Source organism: Humulus lupulus, chromosome 6, assembly GCF_963169125.1.
Source record: "Humulus lupulus chromosome 6, drHumLupu1.1, whole genome shotgun sequence".
NCBI classification, from domain to species: domain Eukaryota; kingdom Viridiplantae; phylum Streptophyta; class Magnoliopsida; order Rosales; family Cannabaceae; genus Humulus; species Humulus lupulus.
Window position 1 is genome coordinate 76,529,705 of NC_084798.1, and position 19,007 is coordinate 76,548,711.

At 35.0% G+C, this 19,007-nt stretch overlaps 2 protein-coding genes across 2 annotated transcripts; both read right to left on the minus strand.

The window, feature by feature from the left end:
* Positions 1-4,676: 4,676 nt before the first annotated feature.
* On the minus strand, positions 4,677-6,315 carry LOC133782294 (calcium-dependent protein kinase 10-like). Its single transcript, XM_062221544.1, has 2 exons — positions 5,677-6,315; positions 4,677-5,177 (listed from the first exon to the last, which is right to left on the minus strand). The coding sequence occupies exons 1-2, from the start codon at positions 5,794-5,796 to the stop codon at positions 4,893-4,895; spliced, it is 405 nt and encodes a 134-aa protein (XP_062077528.1). The 5' UTR covers positions 5,797-6,315; the 3' UTR covers positions 4,677-4,892.
* Positions 5,841-11,682, minus strand: LOC133785231 (E3 ubiquitin-protein ligase BRE1-like 1). Its single transcript, XM_062224483.1, has 9 exons — positions 11,598-11,682; positions 7,534-7,727; positions 7,392-7,475; positions 7,178-7,297; positions 7,030-7,078; positions 6,882-6,932; positions 6,600-6,767; positions 5,979-6,144; positions 5,841-5,844 (listed from the first exon to the last, which is right to left on the minus strand). Exons 1-9 carry the CDS (start codon positions 11,680-11,682, stop codon positions 5,841-5,843), a joined length of 921 nt encoding a protein of 306 aa, XP_062080467.1.
* Positions 11,683-19,007: the final 7,325 nt, after the last annotated feature.

A 19,007-nucleotide genomic window follows, 5' to 3' on the forward strand; every position in this document is an offset into this window, starting at 1 on the left:
AAGGAACCAACCTCCATGTCGTGGTCGCGGGCAGCAATAAACTGCCTCCTAAACGCGGACTGTAGCTCCTTCCAACTGTGGATTGATCCGGGAGCTAATCTTTTCCACCAGTCCTCCGCGGACTTGGTAAGGGTGAGTGAGAAGCACATGCATTTGGCGTCCTCACTGACACGCGCCACTTGCATCATTTTATTTTATTTAGCTAGGTGGGTACGCGGGTCTGTCCTCCCATCATATAATTCTATGTGAGGCATTTTGAAGTTATCCGGGAGGGACGTTTCCGCGATCCTCCTAATACATGGTTCCGGGTCTTCCTCCTCAGAGTCTGACAGGGCCCCACTTTGCTTCCGGACCAGCTTGGTCAAGGCAGCAATCTGTTCCTCGAGCCTCTTCGTATCACTTTCCGGGAGGTCACGTCCCCGGAGCTTGTCATTAATATGATTTCGGAGGTCATCTCCGCGAGGCCGGGCCTTTTCTCCTTTGGCCTTTTCATACTTGGCCTCCAACCTTCTTCTTAGGTCCACCGTGGACCAGCTATCTTCGGAGTGCGAGTTCGCAGCCCGACCGTCCTGATTGACGGAATCACTGGGGCGGTTGTTCCTTCCCCTAGGCCTGGGTGCCTTAGCACCGGGCCCTTTAGGCACAGAGTGCCCCCTTGGGGATGAAGGACGTCTGGGCTTAGGAGCGCCAGAGACCTTTTGCGCGCGGGGGGGGGGGGGGCAGTCGGCCTGGTGATTCACGCCTTTAGGAGGTGCAGGGGCGTCAGCGCGCACAGGCTCTCCAACTTTTTCTTTGCCCTTGTTAGGGGCGGCTTTGGATGGTCCAGCAGCGGCTGGATCCGGCATGGGGGCATCAGCACCACCTAGAACAGAGGCATCCTCGTCCGAGTCGCCTAGATCTCCGAACTTACTTTGGAGGCGTTCCATCATGCGTTGCATTCTTTCGGAGACGCGCTCCTGCTCAGCAAGCTTGGCCTTAGTGGCCACCAGTTCTTCGGCTACTTGGACCAGTTCTGGGTCCTTCTCATAGTAGCAGCCGTCCTTGTAATAACCGTCTTGGACATACTCTTCTTCGTCTTCTAAGTATGTTGTATCTTCGGTACTGACCCGATCCTGGCGGGATGTCGGGTCTTCACCTTGGTAGTCTAAGGGTTCGCTTTGCACCACATCTTCCATCACGGTATCGGGGTTGACCGTAGCATTTTTGTCAACAGCGGATTTTCTCGTAGTCACCATCTCTTTAGCACGAAGTGAATACAAAAAACGTACACAGAAAAAGAGCTGACTAACAACTTCCTACAGCTCTCAATGAAAGCACCAAAATGTTTACCGAGTTTTTCGGAAACGAATAACTAACAGAATAATAAAAAGATAAGAACTGTAGAAATGCTGAAATGTAACTAAACAAACAGTGTTTTTACGTGGTTCAGGCGTTAACAAGCCCTAGTCCACGAGTCGATGTTATTATACTTGGGAAAGGTTACAGTAAGATGGCTGGTGCACAAGAACTTCACACACTCACAGTGTTTCTCTCGGGTTCTCTTGAAGAAGATGAAGCTAGAGAGATTTTAGTAGAGTTTTTGCTATATGATTTCTTCGTCCCTCTTCTTGTAAAATGAAGGGGTCTTTATAGCTAGGGTTTTGGATTAGGATTTTTCTCTACGTACATGAGTCTTAATTACACCAACCATAAATAGGGATACAATTACTGTAGTAGCATGGCTACAAGACTCTATGTGGGTATATTTACGTGAAAGTATGGGGAACACACAAAGTCAGCCGTCTTTTCCAAGTTGTCAGCGGAACAGTAGGCGAAAAGGTACCCTTAGGCGTGCTGGGATGTGTGCGGCTTTGACCTGACGGGCGTGTCAGGCGGATATCATTCCAAATATGCCTCCTCCAGGACTCGACCGTTTGGCTTTGTTCCGTGCGAGGCACGGAACTGCTTCCGCAGAGACCACTCGAAGAGCTTCTCCTGGAAGGAGCTTCCCCGAAGGATACCCCTTCGGGAGTCCGGGAGAGTTGACGAGTTTCCGTATTGTGTTTGCTTGGAAGAGTAATCCGGACACTAAATGGGAGAGGCCAAGCCTTTCTGTTCATCCGCGAGCTCTGGTCACCTACCGTGAAAGGCATCGATAATTCTGCTTCCCCGAGGTCATCAATCTAAACGCTATCCGGAAATCTGGATAACAATTTTGGTTACTAACCTGTTAAGATGGATCCAACTTTTATCCATCTCCAATGAATTTGAATTTGATGTTGTTCTCTTAATAAAATCTTGTTTTTCGTCTGGGTTTAACAACTGTTAGACAAGACAATCACATTATTTGCAGTTGTAATTTCAGGGTCATGACAAGGTCATTAACACACATGCTTTTAAAAGAAAACATGCCTTGGTTGAATATCAGGTCATCTTAAAAGAGAATTTCAAGTCATACCAGTTAAAAAGATCCTTTTCTTCAGTTAAATATCCTATTTTTGCTATTTATCCTATGAATGATTAAAAATGGAAGAATTCCTTTATTTTTGCTGAGTTTAAGAAATTTTTAATATTTTTTCATTTCATTTCCTCTGATAGACATTGCAATAGGTAGTAGGATCATCAGAGTTTAAGGGGGTCTTCTTAGTATCTTTTGAAAATAGCAAGCAGCTTATGTTTTAGATCATCTGTATTGTTTTGGGGTTAGTTGCAGAAGAAGATGAAGAAAAGAAAGGTCATTAAGTCAATGTTGTTTAATAGAGAAGTTGACCATATTGTTATTTTCGACCTCAATTGTTTTGTGGGTTGTAAATATATCAATGAAAAGGCCTAGTGGGCACTGGCCCTTTTAATTTGATTAAGAAAAAAAGGGATATTATGTCTAATTTGATGGTTTAGCAGCAGACTCTACATCATGTGCTCTTAAGAACTTGTTCCTTGAGAGTAGAATATGATTAATTCAGTCTTTTAAATCTGTAAAAACAATTGGTTATATGATCCAAATGGTGGTAACCAACCAAAAGGAAAGAAAAGGAAAAGACATTGATCTCTTTTGTTTTTTTTTTTATTATTTTTTTTCTCAAGATTATTATTATTATTATATTTCTTAGTATTTAGAGTGGTCCCCTCCAAAATCCCATTGCCATGTTAGCAGCTTGTGGAGTGTGGAGTGTGTACTGTGGAGTGTGGATTATTTTTGTATGATAGAATAGATCACATGAAGGATGAGAATGTCAGCCTCATCACCATCTTTTCTTTTATAAACAAAAATATTTAACCTTTCAGTATCATCAATGGTCAGACTTAGATTTTTGTCTTTGTATAATATTCCATCTATGATCTCTGATTTCTCTTCCTAAATTATTAGATCTTAGTTTTCCAGCTCTACAAGTAACTTGGCACTGGTCTATGTTGTGCCTTGACCACAATTTTTTGTTAATTCTGCTGGTTTATTTTCTATCCATTTAATAGTCACTAGTTCAAGAGATTCTAGTGTTGTTTTTAATTTAAAAATCAGATTCTAAAATGGTAGCCACTAACTAATTGGGTTTGGATCAAAGACAAGATTTTAGCTTGGGTTATGGAAATTTTGTTATGGCAATTAAATCTAATTTATACATATGGAAATAATGAAAACAATATGACTAAATGAAAAATCTAATCTATACATATAAAAGCTTACCTAATCATCTATCAATACCAAGTCAAAAAATTCAAACAACACACAATAAGTTTTCTTCCTTATATCACCGCATCACACAAACAAATTTTCCAGAACCTACTTCTCTAATACACACAAGTTCTCAACCTTCTGTTATCACCGTAGTACACAATTTTAATCTCAAAACCTACTTCTCTATGGATGAATATTTAAGATATTCAAACTCTTCTAACATTTTTAAGATATTAATAATAAGAGTTAGAAGAACAAATTCCGTACCTCTTGCAAATTAACTTTGCAATGCTCCTTGCCAATTCAATCCACAACCTAAAGAATATAATCAATACCTAAAAGATTAATACAAAATTAAAATTTGTCAATATATATTAAAACAGCCTTTGAAATCCAAAATTTATCTAATTCGATCTTAAAATTTGGGGATAAAATATATACACACATTTACTTTAAAGGCATTTTAAGTATGACTTAGTAAATTTGGACAAAATGGATAGATGAGTGTAAAGAGAAATTGAAAGGGTAAAGGCTGAACTGGAAAAAGAATTTGAGATGAAAGATTTTGGTGTTGCAAAACTAATTTTGGGTATAGATTTCTGGTTTATGGTGGAGCTGGAAACGAATATAGGACAGCTGCTATAAAATTTTTTGTTGACTCATATTTTGCAGGCTGTCTAGAAATTAGAAAATGACTTACAGGTTATGTTTTGGCAGTTTTCGATACAGCTGTTAGCTGGAAAGCCAGTTTGCAAAAGATGGTTGCTTTATCTACTACAGGAATGACAAACAATATAAAAGACAAATAAGTCTCACATCTTGATTTCAACAATAATTATCACTTTTTTCTTCATATTATCAAAACTTCCTTTTAGGAGGCACATTCTTAGTTGTCATTAAAACACAACAAAATTATGTGAAAAATACTTTCATCCACTCTGATTCCAGGAAACAATTGTGAGAAGCATAGTACATAATGAAGAGAAAAATGATACAAAATCAAGCAAGAGAAGCTCGAAAAACATTTCGTGTAGAAAATTGGATCGTCGATAAAATGCAGTTTCTGTCAAGAGAAGTACATAATGTATTTTCAACGAGTTTCATAAATTAAACTAAAGGGTAAAGAATTTTTTTTTTTTCTCTCATGGTGTACAAACTATGGTATGGATGCAAAGGTCATTGCAAACACTAACAGAGATCTCCATGATTTCAAAGAAAAGCATATATAATTGAGCCCTGGCTATACCTTAGGCCAGCATTTAAGCTTCTTCTTACTTGACAATCTTGATCTCTCAAGAAAATCTTGTAAAAAAATATAAATTTTTTTTCGAAGGATGAAAGAAATAAGAACCTTGTTGCCAATTACGACACTAAAGTTTACGACCCTCTCTAAAAGCAATGCTGAAGGAATTTTGTTTAAATGCAATGCCGCGAACAAATGATCTTCTCTCTCAATTTTGTTTAAATGCAAAGTGGCTGCTACAAACTCTCCATAATCAATTGTTCCACTGTTATCTACATCTGCCTGCAAATCAGTAAATAAGTTAAACTAAGAATATCTAATGTATTATTCTCCAAACAATTTATGAATTAGTTCTCTATCATATCCTTGAGTGATCACCATAACTGAAGAAGAGAATAACATATTAAAAGGTGAGTAATCTCATTGCTTATGATGAAAGAATAAAATGACGCTTTTAAAAGGCTTAGAGATCAATACTAAATATTAAGTTCTGTATGAAATTACAGCTATGCCCATAAATTAAATCTAACAACATGTGTGTTCAGGGGCTAAAGTGGAAAAGTTTTAAAGACAAAAACAATATATTCTGACGTTTAGGGTACCAAAAGGAGAGCTTCTCAATAGTTTAGGTGTTTAGAATCATCTTTTAATATATACTTAGCTCTGGGAGAAGCACAGTTTTTTCAGCCTCTTCATTTGGAATCTTAATAAAAAGAACAAGAATATCCCATTTATAATAGTTTAGGTGCATAGAATCATCTTTAAACATATATGAACTTACTGCTTGCATTAAATCATAAATTTCATATTCCTTAAGATTAGCTCCAAATCTTTTCAAACTAGCCTTAAGTTCTTCAAAAGTGATTTGACCACTACTGTCAGTGTCTATCATTTTGAACATTTCTTTTAGGCCAGCAATTTCTTCTTCAGATAAGCTCTCTGCAATTACCTGCCAAAAAAAGGGGAAAGAAATGAGTTGAATAACTACAAGTCATCTATTAATTTAATTTATGTATATGACTATCAATTATTTGGCTTCAAACCATTCACTTATTTAATACATAAAGTGACTTACTCTAATACCCATTTTCTTGAGCTTGTTCATTGCAGAGAATTGCTTCAATCGACTTAATATTGCAGAATCGGGAGGCTTGCAGGAGCCACACCACCAGCTTGAACCCAGGGATGGCCTGCGAGACATATAAACAAAAGGTCATCAGTGCAAACAGAATGCTGTGCCTAAGAACACCTTGACATAGAATTATACATAAGCAAAAAATTATGACAATTGTTGAACAAAAATGATGAGAATAATTATTTATAAAGCAGCTAAAATGAATAACAGATGCTTTTCCAAAAAGCTTTGCTCAACAATAATTGCAACCCTTTAATTTCAGTAGCAACACAGGTCAAACACAAAAATTGTAATTATGAAAGAAAACCAGTGACAGAAACTCACACAAAACATCATGTGCAGATATCTGCCTTTTGGGATCTCAAATAAGCATTTTCCTTACAAAATATTTGGCACCTTCAGAAATACTAGGCCATGGGTCTGTTGAAAAGTCTAGGTCACCATGTAATACTTCTTCAAATATCCCTCACTCGCTCTCTATTAAAACCAAGGGGAAGGAAAAAAGGTCACAAAATACACATACAGAGACACAAATAGAAACATAGATACTAAATACAACAATGACTAACAATAAGCATCTTTAAAAATCCTACCAGCCCAAAATGGAGGCACTCCACTTAACAAAATGTAAAGAATCACTCCAGCACTCCAAACATTTGCTTCTGGACCATACCGCTTGCGTAAGACTTCTGGTGCAACGTAATATGGGCTACCAACCACATCATTAAATCTCTCTCCTGCAAATGGAAATTGAAAAATAAAAACAGATTTTTTATTAGCTTCTCATACAAATTATGGATCAGATCTAGTTCTATGTTGTGTTAAACATGCACAACAATGCATCATATAGCCGGAGAATAGCTTTCCATTAATAGTTGCATTCATTAAATAACCCTTGCAAGCTGCATACAGAACAAGGAAAAAAGAAAGTGTTATTAAGGCCTATTTAATAATGTTATGTTATGAAGACAGATCTTCGAAGGAAATCAATGACATCACTTTTAACACTGAGTTCCCTTTCCTTTAAGACAAGAATATCCTTCTCAGCCTACAATCTCCAATGACAACATTATTTTTAGCATCAGAATGACATCTTAGCAAAAAATGGCAGATAAAAGGCATAAATAAACTACCGACCAGTTGCAACCTGAAGTTTCTCATACAAAGCCTGATACTCAATAACTTCAGATTTTGATTTTTCAATTTGATCTCTCACTAAGAGGTAGGCTTGGGAAGAGGAAATACATGCTACATTCTTCATTTTTCTCTGTCCATTTGCGAGAAGAGTTAGCATTAGTGAAATGATATTTTAAAGTAATAAAACCAGCACACACAAAAGACTAGTTATACATTAAAGTGACCTGCAAGTTAGATAACTGATGCAATATATGTACTCTCTCTTCATGAAGGCCTTTTATTTCTTTAAGCCAGCAAGAAGCTTGATCCTGCAGAGCTCAAATCAGTTACAAAGGTAAGTGTTCGAAAGAAAGGTAATTACACTACCATTAATTCTTTAAGAGCAGTCTCCATATCTTGTATATCTTTTACTTTATCTCTGACTTTGTCACTACTAACATGCTTGCTCCCTAAATTTAAGACAAGAAAGCCTGCCACTTTTGCAGCATCTGTCCGAGCTTTGAGAATCGCTAGTTTGCAATTACTCTCTTCTAGTTCAGCAACTCTATTTTGTAACTCCCCTTCATAAAACCAATGCACTTAACATTAGCTTCACAGAACATTCAGTTATCCTCCAAGACAATGAAAACTAAACAAAAATTCTCCATATTTCGGCAAGAGAAAACCAACCCTTCAACTTATTCCATTGTATCCATTTATGAAGAACTTCAAAATACAACAATGTTCACTTAAAATTACCTTTTGTTTCAAACTTCAGTTACATCAACTTATCAAGTGACCACAAGACTCCCTAAATTGCTATAAATTATGATCATTCGAAAGTTCTAATGTATTACATGAAGGATTTGAAAAAGTTGAGGTTCCTATGAGTACCAATATGGATGCATATTCATTAAAAAGAAAAGGTGAGGCGTGCACCTTGCTTAGCAAAGGTGAGGCGTACACCTCACTGTAGTGAGGCACTGAGTTGGGGCTGCTGAGGCAGAAATTGAGAGAGGTGTAAGCCTCAGAGGTGTATTTTTGTAATAGGTTTTTTTATGCCCAAAAATGCCCAAAATCAAATTTAAACACAGCTGATCTAAATAGGCCCAAAAAACTAATAAGAAGTTTGTTTTAGGATAGTAGAATCTAGGATTCTAGTACTAGAAACAAAAGTTAACTTTATTTTACAAATTTAGATAATTTATGAGATATTTATGTTTGAATTTTACAAATTTCGATAATTTATGAGATATTTATGTTTGAGTTTAATCATACATTTTATGGTATGTTTAAGTTTAATGACATTTCTTATTATATGTTTGATTTTTATAAGACACGTTCATCTTACTTAATATCTTTAGGTGTTCTAAACATAAATCTATACATATATACTATAATAAAATGAGAAAACCTAAGGACTCATTGAGATGAGTTGAGTGATTCACCAAGCAACCTAATAAACTTTCTTTCCAAATCAAGAAAGTGAAAATTATTGTTGCTTTGTGTCTTTCCTATTCATTACTTTGGCCAAGTCCTGCAAAAAAATTCACTCATAATGAACAGTTGAGATAATTATCCTATGTAACCCCACCACTAGATAAAGAAAAATAAATCTTGAATTGAAGAGATAAACCAAGAAATTTTCTAAGAAAAGGAAATTTATTAGCTATTGGGATCTGACAATGAGGTTTAGTTTTAGTCAACTTTCTCAAAGTAGTAGAGACAGAAATGCATACACAGCACACACACATACTTTCATTGTATGGATGAAAATTTATTGAACCAATTCTCTTTTGAATTTATATCTCTCTCTTTATTTCTTATGTTTTTATTCTCTTTCCAATATCTATTATCTTTTCTCTCTTTTATTCTTTTTTTATTTTTCTTGCTAATTTCTATTTGCACCAATAACTTGATTCTTAACAAAGTATCTCTGTTTAGTTTAGAGTAGTTCCCCCCCTCTTCTCTAGTTGATGCAGAGCACATGAATATATTTGAAAATAAAAAAATATTTTTGTTTTCCTTTACAGGTGTATTATTTGTTCCATTGAACCAAGAGTCATGATATTGAACAAAAAAAAAGTACCTATTCTAATTATGATCATAATTACCATTATTTTCAATAATTTTGGGGTTGTACTTCAGAAGAAAGAAATTAGCACATGAGAGTATGGCTTAATAAAAAAATTGACTACATTTTAGGTATCCTGTTCCTGAAGCTGTCACTGTCTTATGGACATGCTCTGTCTAATGATATGCCTCTTCCCTAAAATTGTTGTCCCTCAAAAATCCAAAATCCAAGTTTCGAACAAGGTCAAATGAAACTAGGACAATATTTGTTATATCTCTCTATTGAAGTTTTCTAAGATGTCGTGACAAACTCTTCTTCCTGTTCCTAAAAGTTTAACCATGCCTAAAATTATGTTAGAGCAGACAACCTCAACATCCTTAGCTCTTACATTATAGGGATAATGTTAGGCAGTCAACTTAGTTAGTCTACGATTTCATCAATTTGTCCCTGTGGTACATTCTCTAACAAGTATTTGGTCTCGAGTTTTCATCAATGTGCGGTCTGTAAGATTTTGAACTCATCTTCACTAACATAAGAAGGTCTTATTCGAAATTCTGGTACCGGGATCTACAAAAAAAATCCTCTTAAGTAAAAGGAGGCGAGTTCAAACCATAGGGACATCACCTTGCTAGAAATCCAAGGCCAAAGATTGTGTGGGAAAATTCCAGCATGCAGAACTATTTCTCATGAAACCTTAGGGTACTGCATTTTCATTTTCTATAATATTACTTCTAAGAAATATCATTCCCATCAAACAACAAATCATAAGTTTGGAAAGTTTTTTGCTATGTCAATTAATAATCTTTATGTTATTATGAAGTAACATTTTTTTTCTTTATTTATCAAAACTAAAAAACCAAATACACAAGACCGAGTTTCATCTGGATGTTGACTTTATCACTACATTACATCATTCATTCTATTTCACACATAGAACTATGACATAACTAATCTTATTCAAAATAAATTTAACACATCGTCTAATTAACCACAAAGCCTAAGACTGATGAGCAAAATACCCTCTCCAATTCCAGTAAAACCAAACAGTGTATCACTAGGCAGAAAATTTATCCAAGTAATCTACCTCCAACCCGGCAACTTTCGACTCCATGCGAATGCCTGAACCAGTCAATCTCATTTCACAAAAATGAGAAACAGAGCAATGCATTACCCAAACTGCAAAGAGAAATCTAAAAAATAAAATGCATGAGATTTTTAATATCTAGGGGAAACATAAACCAATTCGAGAGTCAATTTTGGGGCTTTCAGAACTCAAAAAAGAAAACAAAACTACATACCAATAATAGTAGCTCAATCATGAAAGAGAAAAACCCTCTCAAAATCGATTACTCTTTGGGTTCTTTCAAGCCTCTGAATAAATGGAGAAACAAGAAAGAAGAAGAGAGAGAAGAAAGGGAGCTAGAGAGAGAGAGCAAGGGAAAGCATTTGGTGATGGTGACGAGAACATTACCTGATTTCAAACCAAAGCCTCCAGGGAAGATCGTGCCTCCTAGCCTCAGAAGGGACTGGTTGATTCTAATGGTGTGTATTGCGTAAATGGAAGATTCGATGCAGGGAGAGGCACAGATGGGTGCGAAGAAGAAAATAGGGGAGTTATAGGCGGGCTAGGAAAAAAGGAATTTGCTTGGGAAAAAATATAACTTTTACAATATTATCGCCATTTTTTTTTTCTTTTACCACATATATGTGTATAATAATACTTTTTCATTAGTATTATATTCTTGTGTTATGATAAGGGGTATTTGGTGTAGTGTAGTGAAAGACTACGATTGTGAGATTTTATACCACACAGGCAAGGTCAATGTGGTTGCAGATGCTTTGAGTAGGTGGGGACATGGGAATGTCTCAACACTACGTACAATAGAGATGCCTCTGTAGAAAGAGATCATAAATGTCGGCATCGAAATTGTGATGGGAAGTTTAGTGAGCCTCGCATTGCAATCCTCCCTACTAGAACAAATTCGAGAAGGACAGAAAGTGGATAAAGCCTTAGTGAAACAAGAGGCTTTGGTACAAGAAGGTGGCAGCAGTGATTTCGCAATATCTAATGGTGGATTATAGAGAAATAAGGATAGGATTTGTGTGCCCGTCAATGCTGAGATTAAGGAAAGTATTATGAAAGAAGCGCACACAACACTTTATTCCTTACACCCAAGGTCCATGAAAATGTACCAAGACCTTATGGCGCTATATTGGTGGCATGGAATGAAGAGAGATATTGCTGAGTTTGTTGCTAGATGTTGGACATGCCAGCAAGTCAAAGTCGAACACTAAAGGCCAGCGGGGTTGCTTCAACCGCTCTACATTCCTGAATGGAAATGGGAGGATAAAGCAATGGATTTTGTTGTATGGTTACCCAGAACCACTACGCAGCATAACTCTATATGGGTAATATTAGATGGACTAACTATGTCTACCCATTTTCTGCCAGTCAAGACCATATTCTCGGCAGATCAATATACTGATTTGTATGTTAGTGAGATAGTGAGACTTCATGGGTGCCAAAGTCATTAATTTCTTATTGAGGGTCAGTTTTCACATCGAACTTTTGGAAAGGGTTACAGAGTGCTATGGGATTAAGACTAAAGTTTAGCATTGCGTTTCATCCTCAGACCGATGGCTAGTTTGAGAGGACTGTACATATTTTAGAGGACATGTTGAGGTGTTATGCTTTGGACTTTTCAGAGTCTTGGAACCGATATTTACCCCTAATGGAGTTCTCTTATAATAAAAGTTACCAATTTACTATTGGGATGGCTCCATATGAGATGCTATATGGGCGTAACTGTAGATCTCCTTTCCACTGGGATTAAGTTGGGGAGAAACAGATTTTAGGCCTTGAAGCAGTTAGGGAAGCCAGTGAGATGATCGAGAAGATTCGCCAAAGGATGCTTACAGCGCAGAGTTGGGAAAAGAGCTACGCTGACCTTAAGAGAAGGGACATCGAGTTTTCAGTGGGCGAGTTTGTTTTCTTGAAAGTCTCACCGATGAAAGGTGTTATGCGCTGCGGAAAGAAAAGGGAAGTTAAGCCCTAGATATATAGGTCCATTTGAGATTTTGGACAGAGTTAGGAAATTTGCTTACCGTTTGGCACTGCCCGCAGCATTAGCTGAAACGCATAACGTTTTTCACATCTCGATGTTGCGTAAGTATGTGTCAGACCCCTCTCATGTTTTGAGTTATGAATCGTTATAGCTGAAGCAGGACCTGAGTTATGATGAATAGCCTGAGCGCGTTATTGAAAAGGGAATCAAGGCACTGAGATCCAAAAGGATTCCACTAGTTAAGATCCTGTGGAAGAATAGTATGGAACAAGAAGCAACATGAGAGTTGGAGGAAGACATGAAAGAAAGATACCCTGAATTATTTCGTAAGAAAGAATTTCGGGACAAAATTCCTTTTAAGGAGGGTATATTGTAGTGGACCAAAAAAAAAATTTAGTTATTAAAATTTTTGTGTTTTATTTTATTTTATTGTTAAGTGTTGTGAATTATTTTATTTAATTGTTTGTTTGTTGAAATTAATTGTTAGAATTGTTTGGTAGAATATTGTGAATTTATTTGTTAAATGTTATTTATTAATTTATTTTTAAAATGTGATTATGTGAGTTTTGGTTGAATGCACTAAGGTGCATGATAGGTAGTGATGCACCCTAGTTATTGAGTGTGTGCAAGTGCATGGTAGCATAGTGCACACGTGTAGAATTTTCAACACAGTTGTGGTTTCCTTTTTATTAGATTTAATTATTTAAAAAAAAAAAAGAAATGGGAAAGAGAGTCTTGGACATGTAGCATAGTGGGAAAGGAGGAGAGAATTTACCATTTTCTTTATTGCGAGATTTTAGATAAAATAGGCAAGGATGCTATCATCTTTATTTCCTCCAATTAAGAAAAATCAAAATAAATAAAAATTAAGAGAAAATAAATAGAAAATAGGAAACTTACCCTTTTATTTTATTAGACCATTATGAGAGAATTAGGATAAAGGGGGACGAAAATTGGAGAAGAGAGCAATACGCTCTTGGGCTGCTGAATTCTAGAGAGAGAGAGAGGAAGTGGTTTGAGCTAGGGAGATAGAAGGGCGAAGAAGAGAAAGAAGAAGGTCTTGAGAAAACTCTAGGTTGGTGTTCTTGATCCTATTTGTAATTTGATTCTCTACCCCTTCTTGTTTTCTTTTCTTGATGACTAAAACCTTGTTTTCTTCTCTTGGATGGTTGTTGTTTTTCCTCTCTTCATGGGGTTTCGAAAACCCTAAGCTTGAGCAAGGGGTGATTATAGTTGTGGGTATTGGTCATCTTGTGTGTTCTTGATTTTACAATGAAGAGAGGTAATGGATCTCTAACCCTAGTGTTTGTTGTGTTTCTTTGGTTATGGATTGATGGTTATTTTTTTTATGTTGATGCATGAGGGAGTTAACCTAGGCATGGGCATGGGTGTTCATATTTTTTTGGTTTGAATCTTATGATTGAAATTCTTATAGGTATATTCATAGTATGTCCATGAAGCTTATTATTATGTGGTGTTGATAATATGATGTTTATAATTTTCTATGATTTGATGATGGGTATGTTTGGCTTAAAGACTCTATGTGAAATTATGCAAAGGTTTTAAGATCTATACAAGTGTTGATGAATATTTTTTTTTATAACATGAAAAGATTTGAGTATTTTGGGCTAAGTGGATTTCGACCTAATGGTGATAAACAAAACATAATGGTTATATTTTTTTATATTTTATGTCAATTTAAATCTTAGAAACATGATAGGTTATTGTAAGCTCTTAAATGGATATATGTTGGTTTTGTTTCTTTTGGAATACTTGCATGATAATAATATGTCAAGTGTATATTTAAGATAACATCAAAAATGATTATTTTTTTATGACTTGTGAGAATGTTTCAAGGTGTTTGATGAATTATTATATGCTAATGGTAACATTAAAACGAGTAAAGAGGTGTAGAAACATACTAGGGTTTGTGTTGGTATATTGTTAAATAAACATGTATGAATTTTGTGAAATATTTGAAAAGGGAGAATTTTATGAATTGTTGTACTTGCTGATTTTGTGTAGAAATAATGTTGTATGTGATGGAAAATGTTTTTGAATGTTTAAATAAATTTTTGCAAGTGTTTTGATGTTTCAAGAAATTAAATAGAGGATTTTAAGATGCCTTGAAATAATATTTTGCATAATTAATTACTTACAGATTTTTTCTTTATTTTTGAAAAAATGGGAGTTTTAAACACAAAAATGGTTATTTTGAGTACATAGTTAGTTGGTGGAATTTTAATAAAAACATGAAGTTGTGTTTTAAATAAATGGAGTTTTGTGTATATGGTCAAATAAATCAACACCCTAACCCATAAAAATATTAAAGATGGTATTTCTATTAGGACTATGAGAGTTTATATTAAAATTTATGATTTTCTTTATTTTTAATTAAGAAAAATTGTGAATTTATTTTACTTGTGATTTTTAAATAAATTAAATCATGGTTGAAGATAGTTTAGCTAAATATTTATAAAAATAATCATTTGATTTTTACATATGAATTTATTTTATTTTAAAAATTTGATCTTAAAAATAACACGAGTAAAAATATATTTTTCCACATCTAAATTAGATTTTTCTCAAATTAAATTTATAAATTTGTTAATTGGATTACAATGTTATTTTTCTAAATAAACATGTTAAATTATGAGTATTTTTCATAATTTTTAGTCTTGGTGATTTTATGGAATTTAAAAGTAAGTAATGGAGCAATTATATTTTAAATGATTAAATAAATTATTTTATGAAATAAAATAATGTCTTGAGAGATTTAATCACCCTAGTAATTTTAAGAGGACAAACAATGGTAATCAAGTGTGTTACAATTTCATTATTTTAAAAAACGATAGAAATAAGCGTGTAGGAATTATCGTTTTTAATGCCGTTTTTAAACAACGTTCCCACGTAAGCATGTCGCATGCAAATTCACTTTTACGTTAAAAAATATGTCTATTATGCAACCATATATTTTTTATAGCAAGACCATGCATGCAATATAGGTAGAATATGGATTTTTCTTTTATGACCTTATGTGGAAATATGCCTTGTTTGGATGTTGTGAATAACTTTCACCATGTGTGCATGACCCATGCACACATGGATTATATGAGTGGAAAAAATAGAGTTTAATGTGATGCTAAGGAAGGTTATTTTGATTATGGTATAGGCTCGCTGTGAAGTTGTCATTTTACCTTGCTTGGACCTGAGGTAAGGAAGTTGGATAGAATTTTGTTTATTTATGCAGTGAATAGTAAGATCATTTGTATGAATGAGAATGTTATGATTGATAATACTTTTGCGTTATGAATTATGAAATGCTTTATTATGATGATGTGACTGGATTGTATGTCATTTTGAATGCTGTATGATATGAATGGATGTTAGCGTGGTGAGCGTGACACATCAAAAAGGGGTTGCTAAGGATATGGAGACGTAACTCGAGTTACTAAGTATATGAAGATGTAGTTTAAAAGGCGGATGCACCGAGGTTATTCAAGGACCAGAGATCCTGTTTACCTCAAAGGGTGACATGGAAAAGTTAGCGAGCCATGTTCACAGGGATATGATGTTTATGTGATGATGTTATGATGATGATGATTTTGCATATGATGCCAATGTTGTTATGATTATGTTTATGATTATGATGTTGATGCTATTACGATGATGATGCTATGATGTGTGACGATGTATGATGCGATTATGATTTTGTTTGATTAACTTGTGTGTTGTTTGTACTTCCTTACTGGGCTTTTAGCTCACCCCCTTACTTTCCCTTCCAGGTAGCAAATATGTTTCTCTATGGCACGCGTGGTGATGTGGGGAGTTCTATCGTCGTGGTGTGTATGGCGTGGGGGCATCCTATGGACGAGAAATGATCAATTTAAACACCATTTTCTTTTAATAATGTTATGTTAATTTGGAATTTCTAAACTTATCAGTGGGACTTGAAATTTGGTTGTTTTAAGAACTTTGCATGAAAACTTCTATTTTTCTTTTTTAAACTATTGGGCACAACTTGCATGTTTTTAGCAAGACCCCACTGGGATTTTTATAATAAGTGGCTTTTCTCTTATGACCCTATGAATATGTGAATGCTTTATAAAGTACTAGAATAGGGCATTTTACAGTCGCAGCGCGCCTCTACGAAAAAGAATCCCCTAGGCCCTGGGTGCACTCGGTTAGCATTGCCCCAAGAACAAGGTCGCGGCGCAACCCTACGAACCCAGTTTTGCCCATCTTTTCCTCAGCCAAATCTTACCAAAATCCAACCCAAACTCAGAATTCGATCCCCAGACATCATTAGCACTTTAACACAAACAAAACCCACCGCTAAACTCACACAAAATTCGTCCAAGGCTCAAAATCACTACCTTGAGCCATATGCTCAAAAGCACTAGAAAAACCACAATAGAACTCAGTCAAAACAGGGATTGATGATTACCTTAGCCGTGTTTAATGACCTCCTAACTGAAACCAATCCAACCCTAAACTCAAGCCTTCAATTTTCTTGAATTCCCTGATTTTTCCTCAAGAAATCCTCACCAAAATATGTGAGAGAGAGTGAGGGAAAGGTTGGGAGAGAGAGAGAGTTGATGAGAGTTCTAATTTGTTTGTACTTTCTGTGTTTTCTGTTTTGTGAAATGATCAAAGGGTAAAATGGTCAAAATCTCCAAAATTCCCTCCTAATCTCACTAACTCCAAATATATCCTCAAATATTTAGTCCCATTATTCGATATCCTGAAAATGTAATAAATACCCAAAATACCCCTTGACTCGCCTGTTGTGACTTTCCCGCTAACTTGGTCCCTAGGATCGCCTCGTGCTAAGTAACCCAAATATATCCACATAATAAAGTTCTCTCACACATATATCACATATATGCACATGTATTCCAAATATACCCGTAACGAGCAAAATTTCCTTTCTAATAAGAAACGGGCCCACATGCATATTTAATATACCTAAACATGCATATCTAGTCATATTATAATATAACTCACGTAATCATATAACGATACACGTATATATCACATAAACACATATTCCATAATTATATCACATATATGCAAATAATTTTCCTAATCAAGGCCCTAAGCCTTAGTAGATAATTTGGGACATTATAGGGGTATTATTAAACAAACCAGTATCGCATATTCTACAATGTAACCTAAGTACATAGCGACTTGTGAAGTAGTTAAGGAGTCTGTGTGGCTAAAGAAGTTCCATTCTAATTTAGAAATTTTTCCAGATATTAAAAGGAAATACCACTTGATCAGGGATATTGTTCACAGAGGAGATGTAGCAATTATCAAGGTACCTTCGTAACATAACCTTGCTGATCCTTTTACTAAGACTTTGTCTATCAAGTATTTTAAAGATCATGTTAACAATATGGGTTTGAGGAAGATGCCTCATTTACTTTAGGGCAAGTGGGATATTTTTGGGATTAGTGCCCTTTAAAGCATATGTTTTGAACAATGTTTTATGAAATAAATAATTGAAATGGATTTTTGCATATATTGTTTGTTTATTCTTATTATTAGAATAATATTATATGATATTAGAAAATTCTCATATTCGTTACTATGACTGCAATCTTGTATTGGTATGAGAGGATAATGTAGAGTCCCAGAATGTTTACTTAGTTAGCTAGCTAGTAGTAGTTGTAGTATTTTTAATTTTCGTGGATTTTGGTTCAAACCGGGACTTAGTTGGAAACTCCTAGCAATAGTAATGGATTTTATAAGTTTAACCTATAGTTTAAGAATATTAATTATAACATAAGGTTTGATTAATTTTTCTGGTTATAAATATGATAATTATTATAACCTAAGGTTTAGATAGACCCAATAGGATTATAAAACTTGTCATAAGCATGATTAATAAGGAATTATTAGTTTAATGATAAAATAAGGGAATATAAGACTTAGTCTTCACCAGAAACTATTAGGGTCGTAGTTTGACTCAGTCAAAGTAGTTATCCGAACGTAATTATGCTAAAAAAGTGCAATTACGTGTTTAAAATAATCACGTATGCTGATTTATCGCAACATTAGAGCCGATATATCGCTTGACGGTGAATATGGAAAACACATTGACATTGCACGATCGTACGAATGGAGGCTCGGGATTAGGGCCCAGGCGATATATCGCCACATAGGGGCAATATATCGCCCTATTTCGGTATTAGAGTTAGGCCAATCCATAAGGTCAACAAAGGTACCCTTATTCTTAAGTTCAATTCTGTTTGATTCCTTAGTTTCTTTTGTTTTCATTCAGGTTCTAACGTTTGTTATGGTTTGTGGTTAGGTTTTTAAGTTCTTTGAACTTAAGGTGTCTTTTCGGTAAGTTTTCTCTTGGTGGTTTAGTTCTTTTCTTTTCAACTCTTTCCTTTAGAAATACTCAATGTTCTATTGCTGGTTTTAAGAGTATTCCACGTCCCGCATTTGTTCTCATATCCCTGTTTTGGTAAAGAAAATAGGCTACATCTTGTATGTTTTTATGATATGTTATGCTTTTATGTTATGATATGTATAATATGTTATGATAAGTTTATGTTTTAATATGTTATGTTATGATTTACCCTACCTCAAATATTAGACAGGGGGCCTAGATGAGTTATCATACACTATATGTGATCTAACCTACCTCAAATATTAGACACGGGACGTAGATTTTTTATCACATGTCATAATTTCCATTATTAGTATAGTCT

Bases quoted from the DNA above. Each gene is read 5' to 3' on its own strand.
- LOC133782294 (XM_062221544.1), bottom strand. From the start codon at position 5,796: ATGTTCAAAATGATAGACACTGACAGTAGTGGTCAAATCACTTTTGAA. The intron at 5,178-5,676 runs GTAAGTTCATAT...ACTGATTTGCAG, and splicing joins TTTATGATTTAATGCAAGCA to GCAGATGTAGATAACAGTGG.
- LOC133785231 (XM_062224483.1), bottom strand. From the start codon at position 11,682: ATGGTCTTGACTGGCAGAAAATGGGTAGACATAGTTAGTCCATCTAAT. The intron at 7,298-7,391 runs GTCACTTTAATG...GCAAATGGACAG, and splicing joins ATCAGTTATCTAACTTGCAG to AGAAAAATGAAGAATGTAGC. The intron at 6,145-6,599 runs GTTAGTCATTGT...TTCTATGTCAAG, and splicing joins GATTTTTAAAGATGCTTATT to GTGTTCTTAGGCACAGCATT.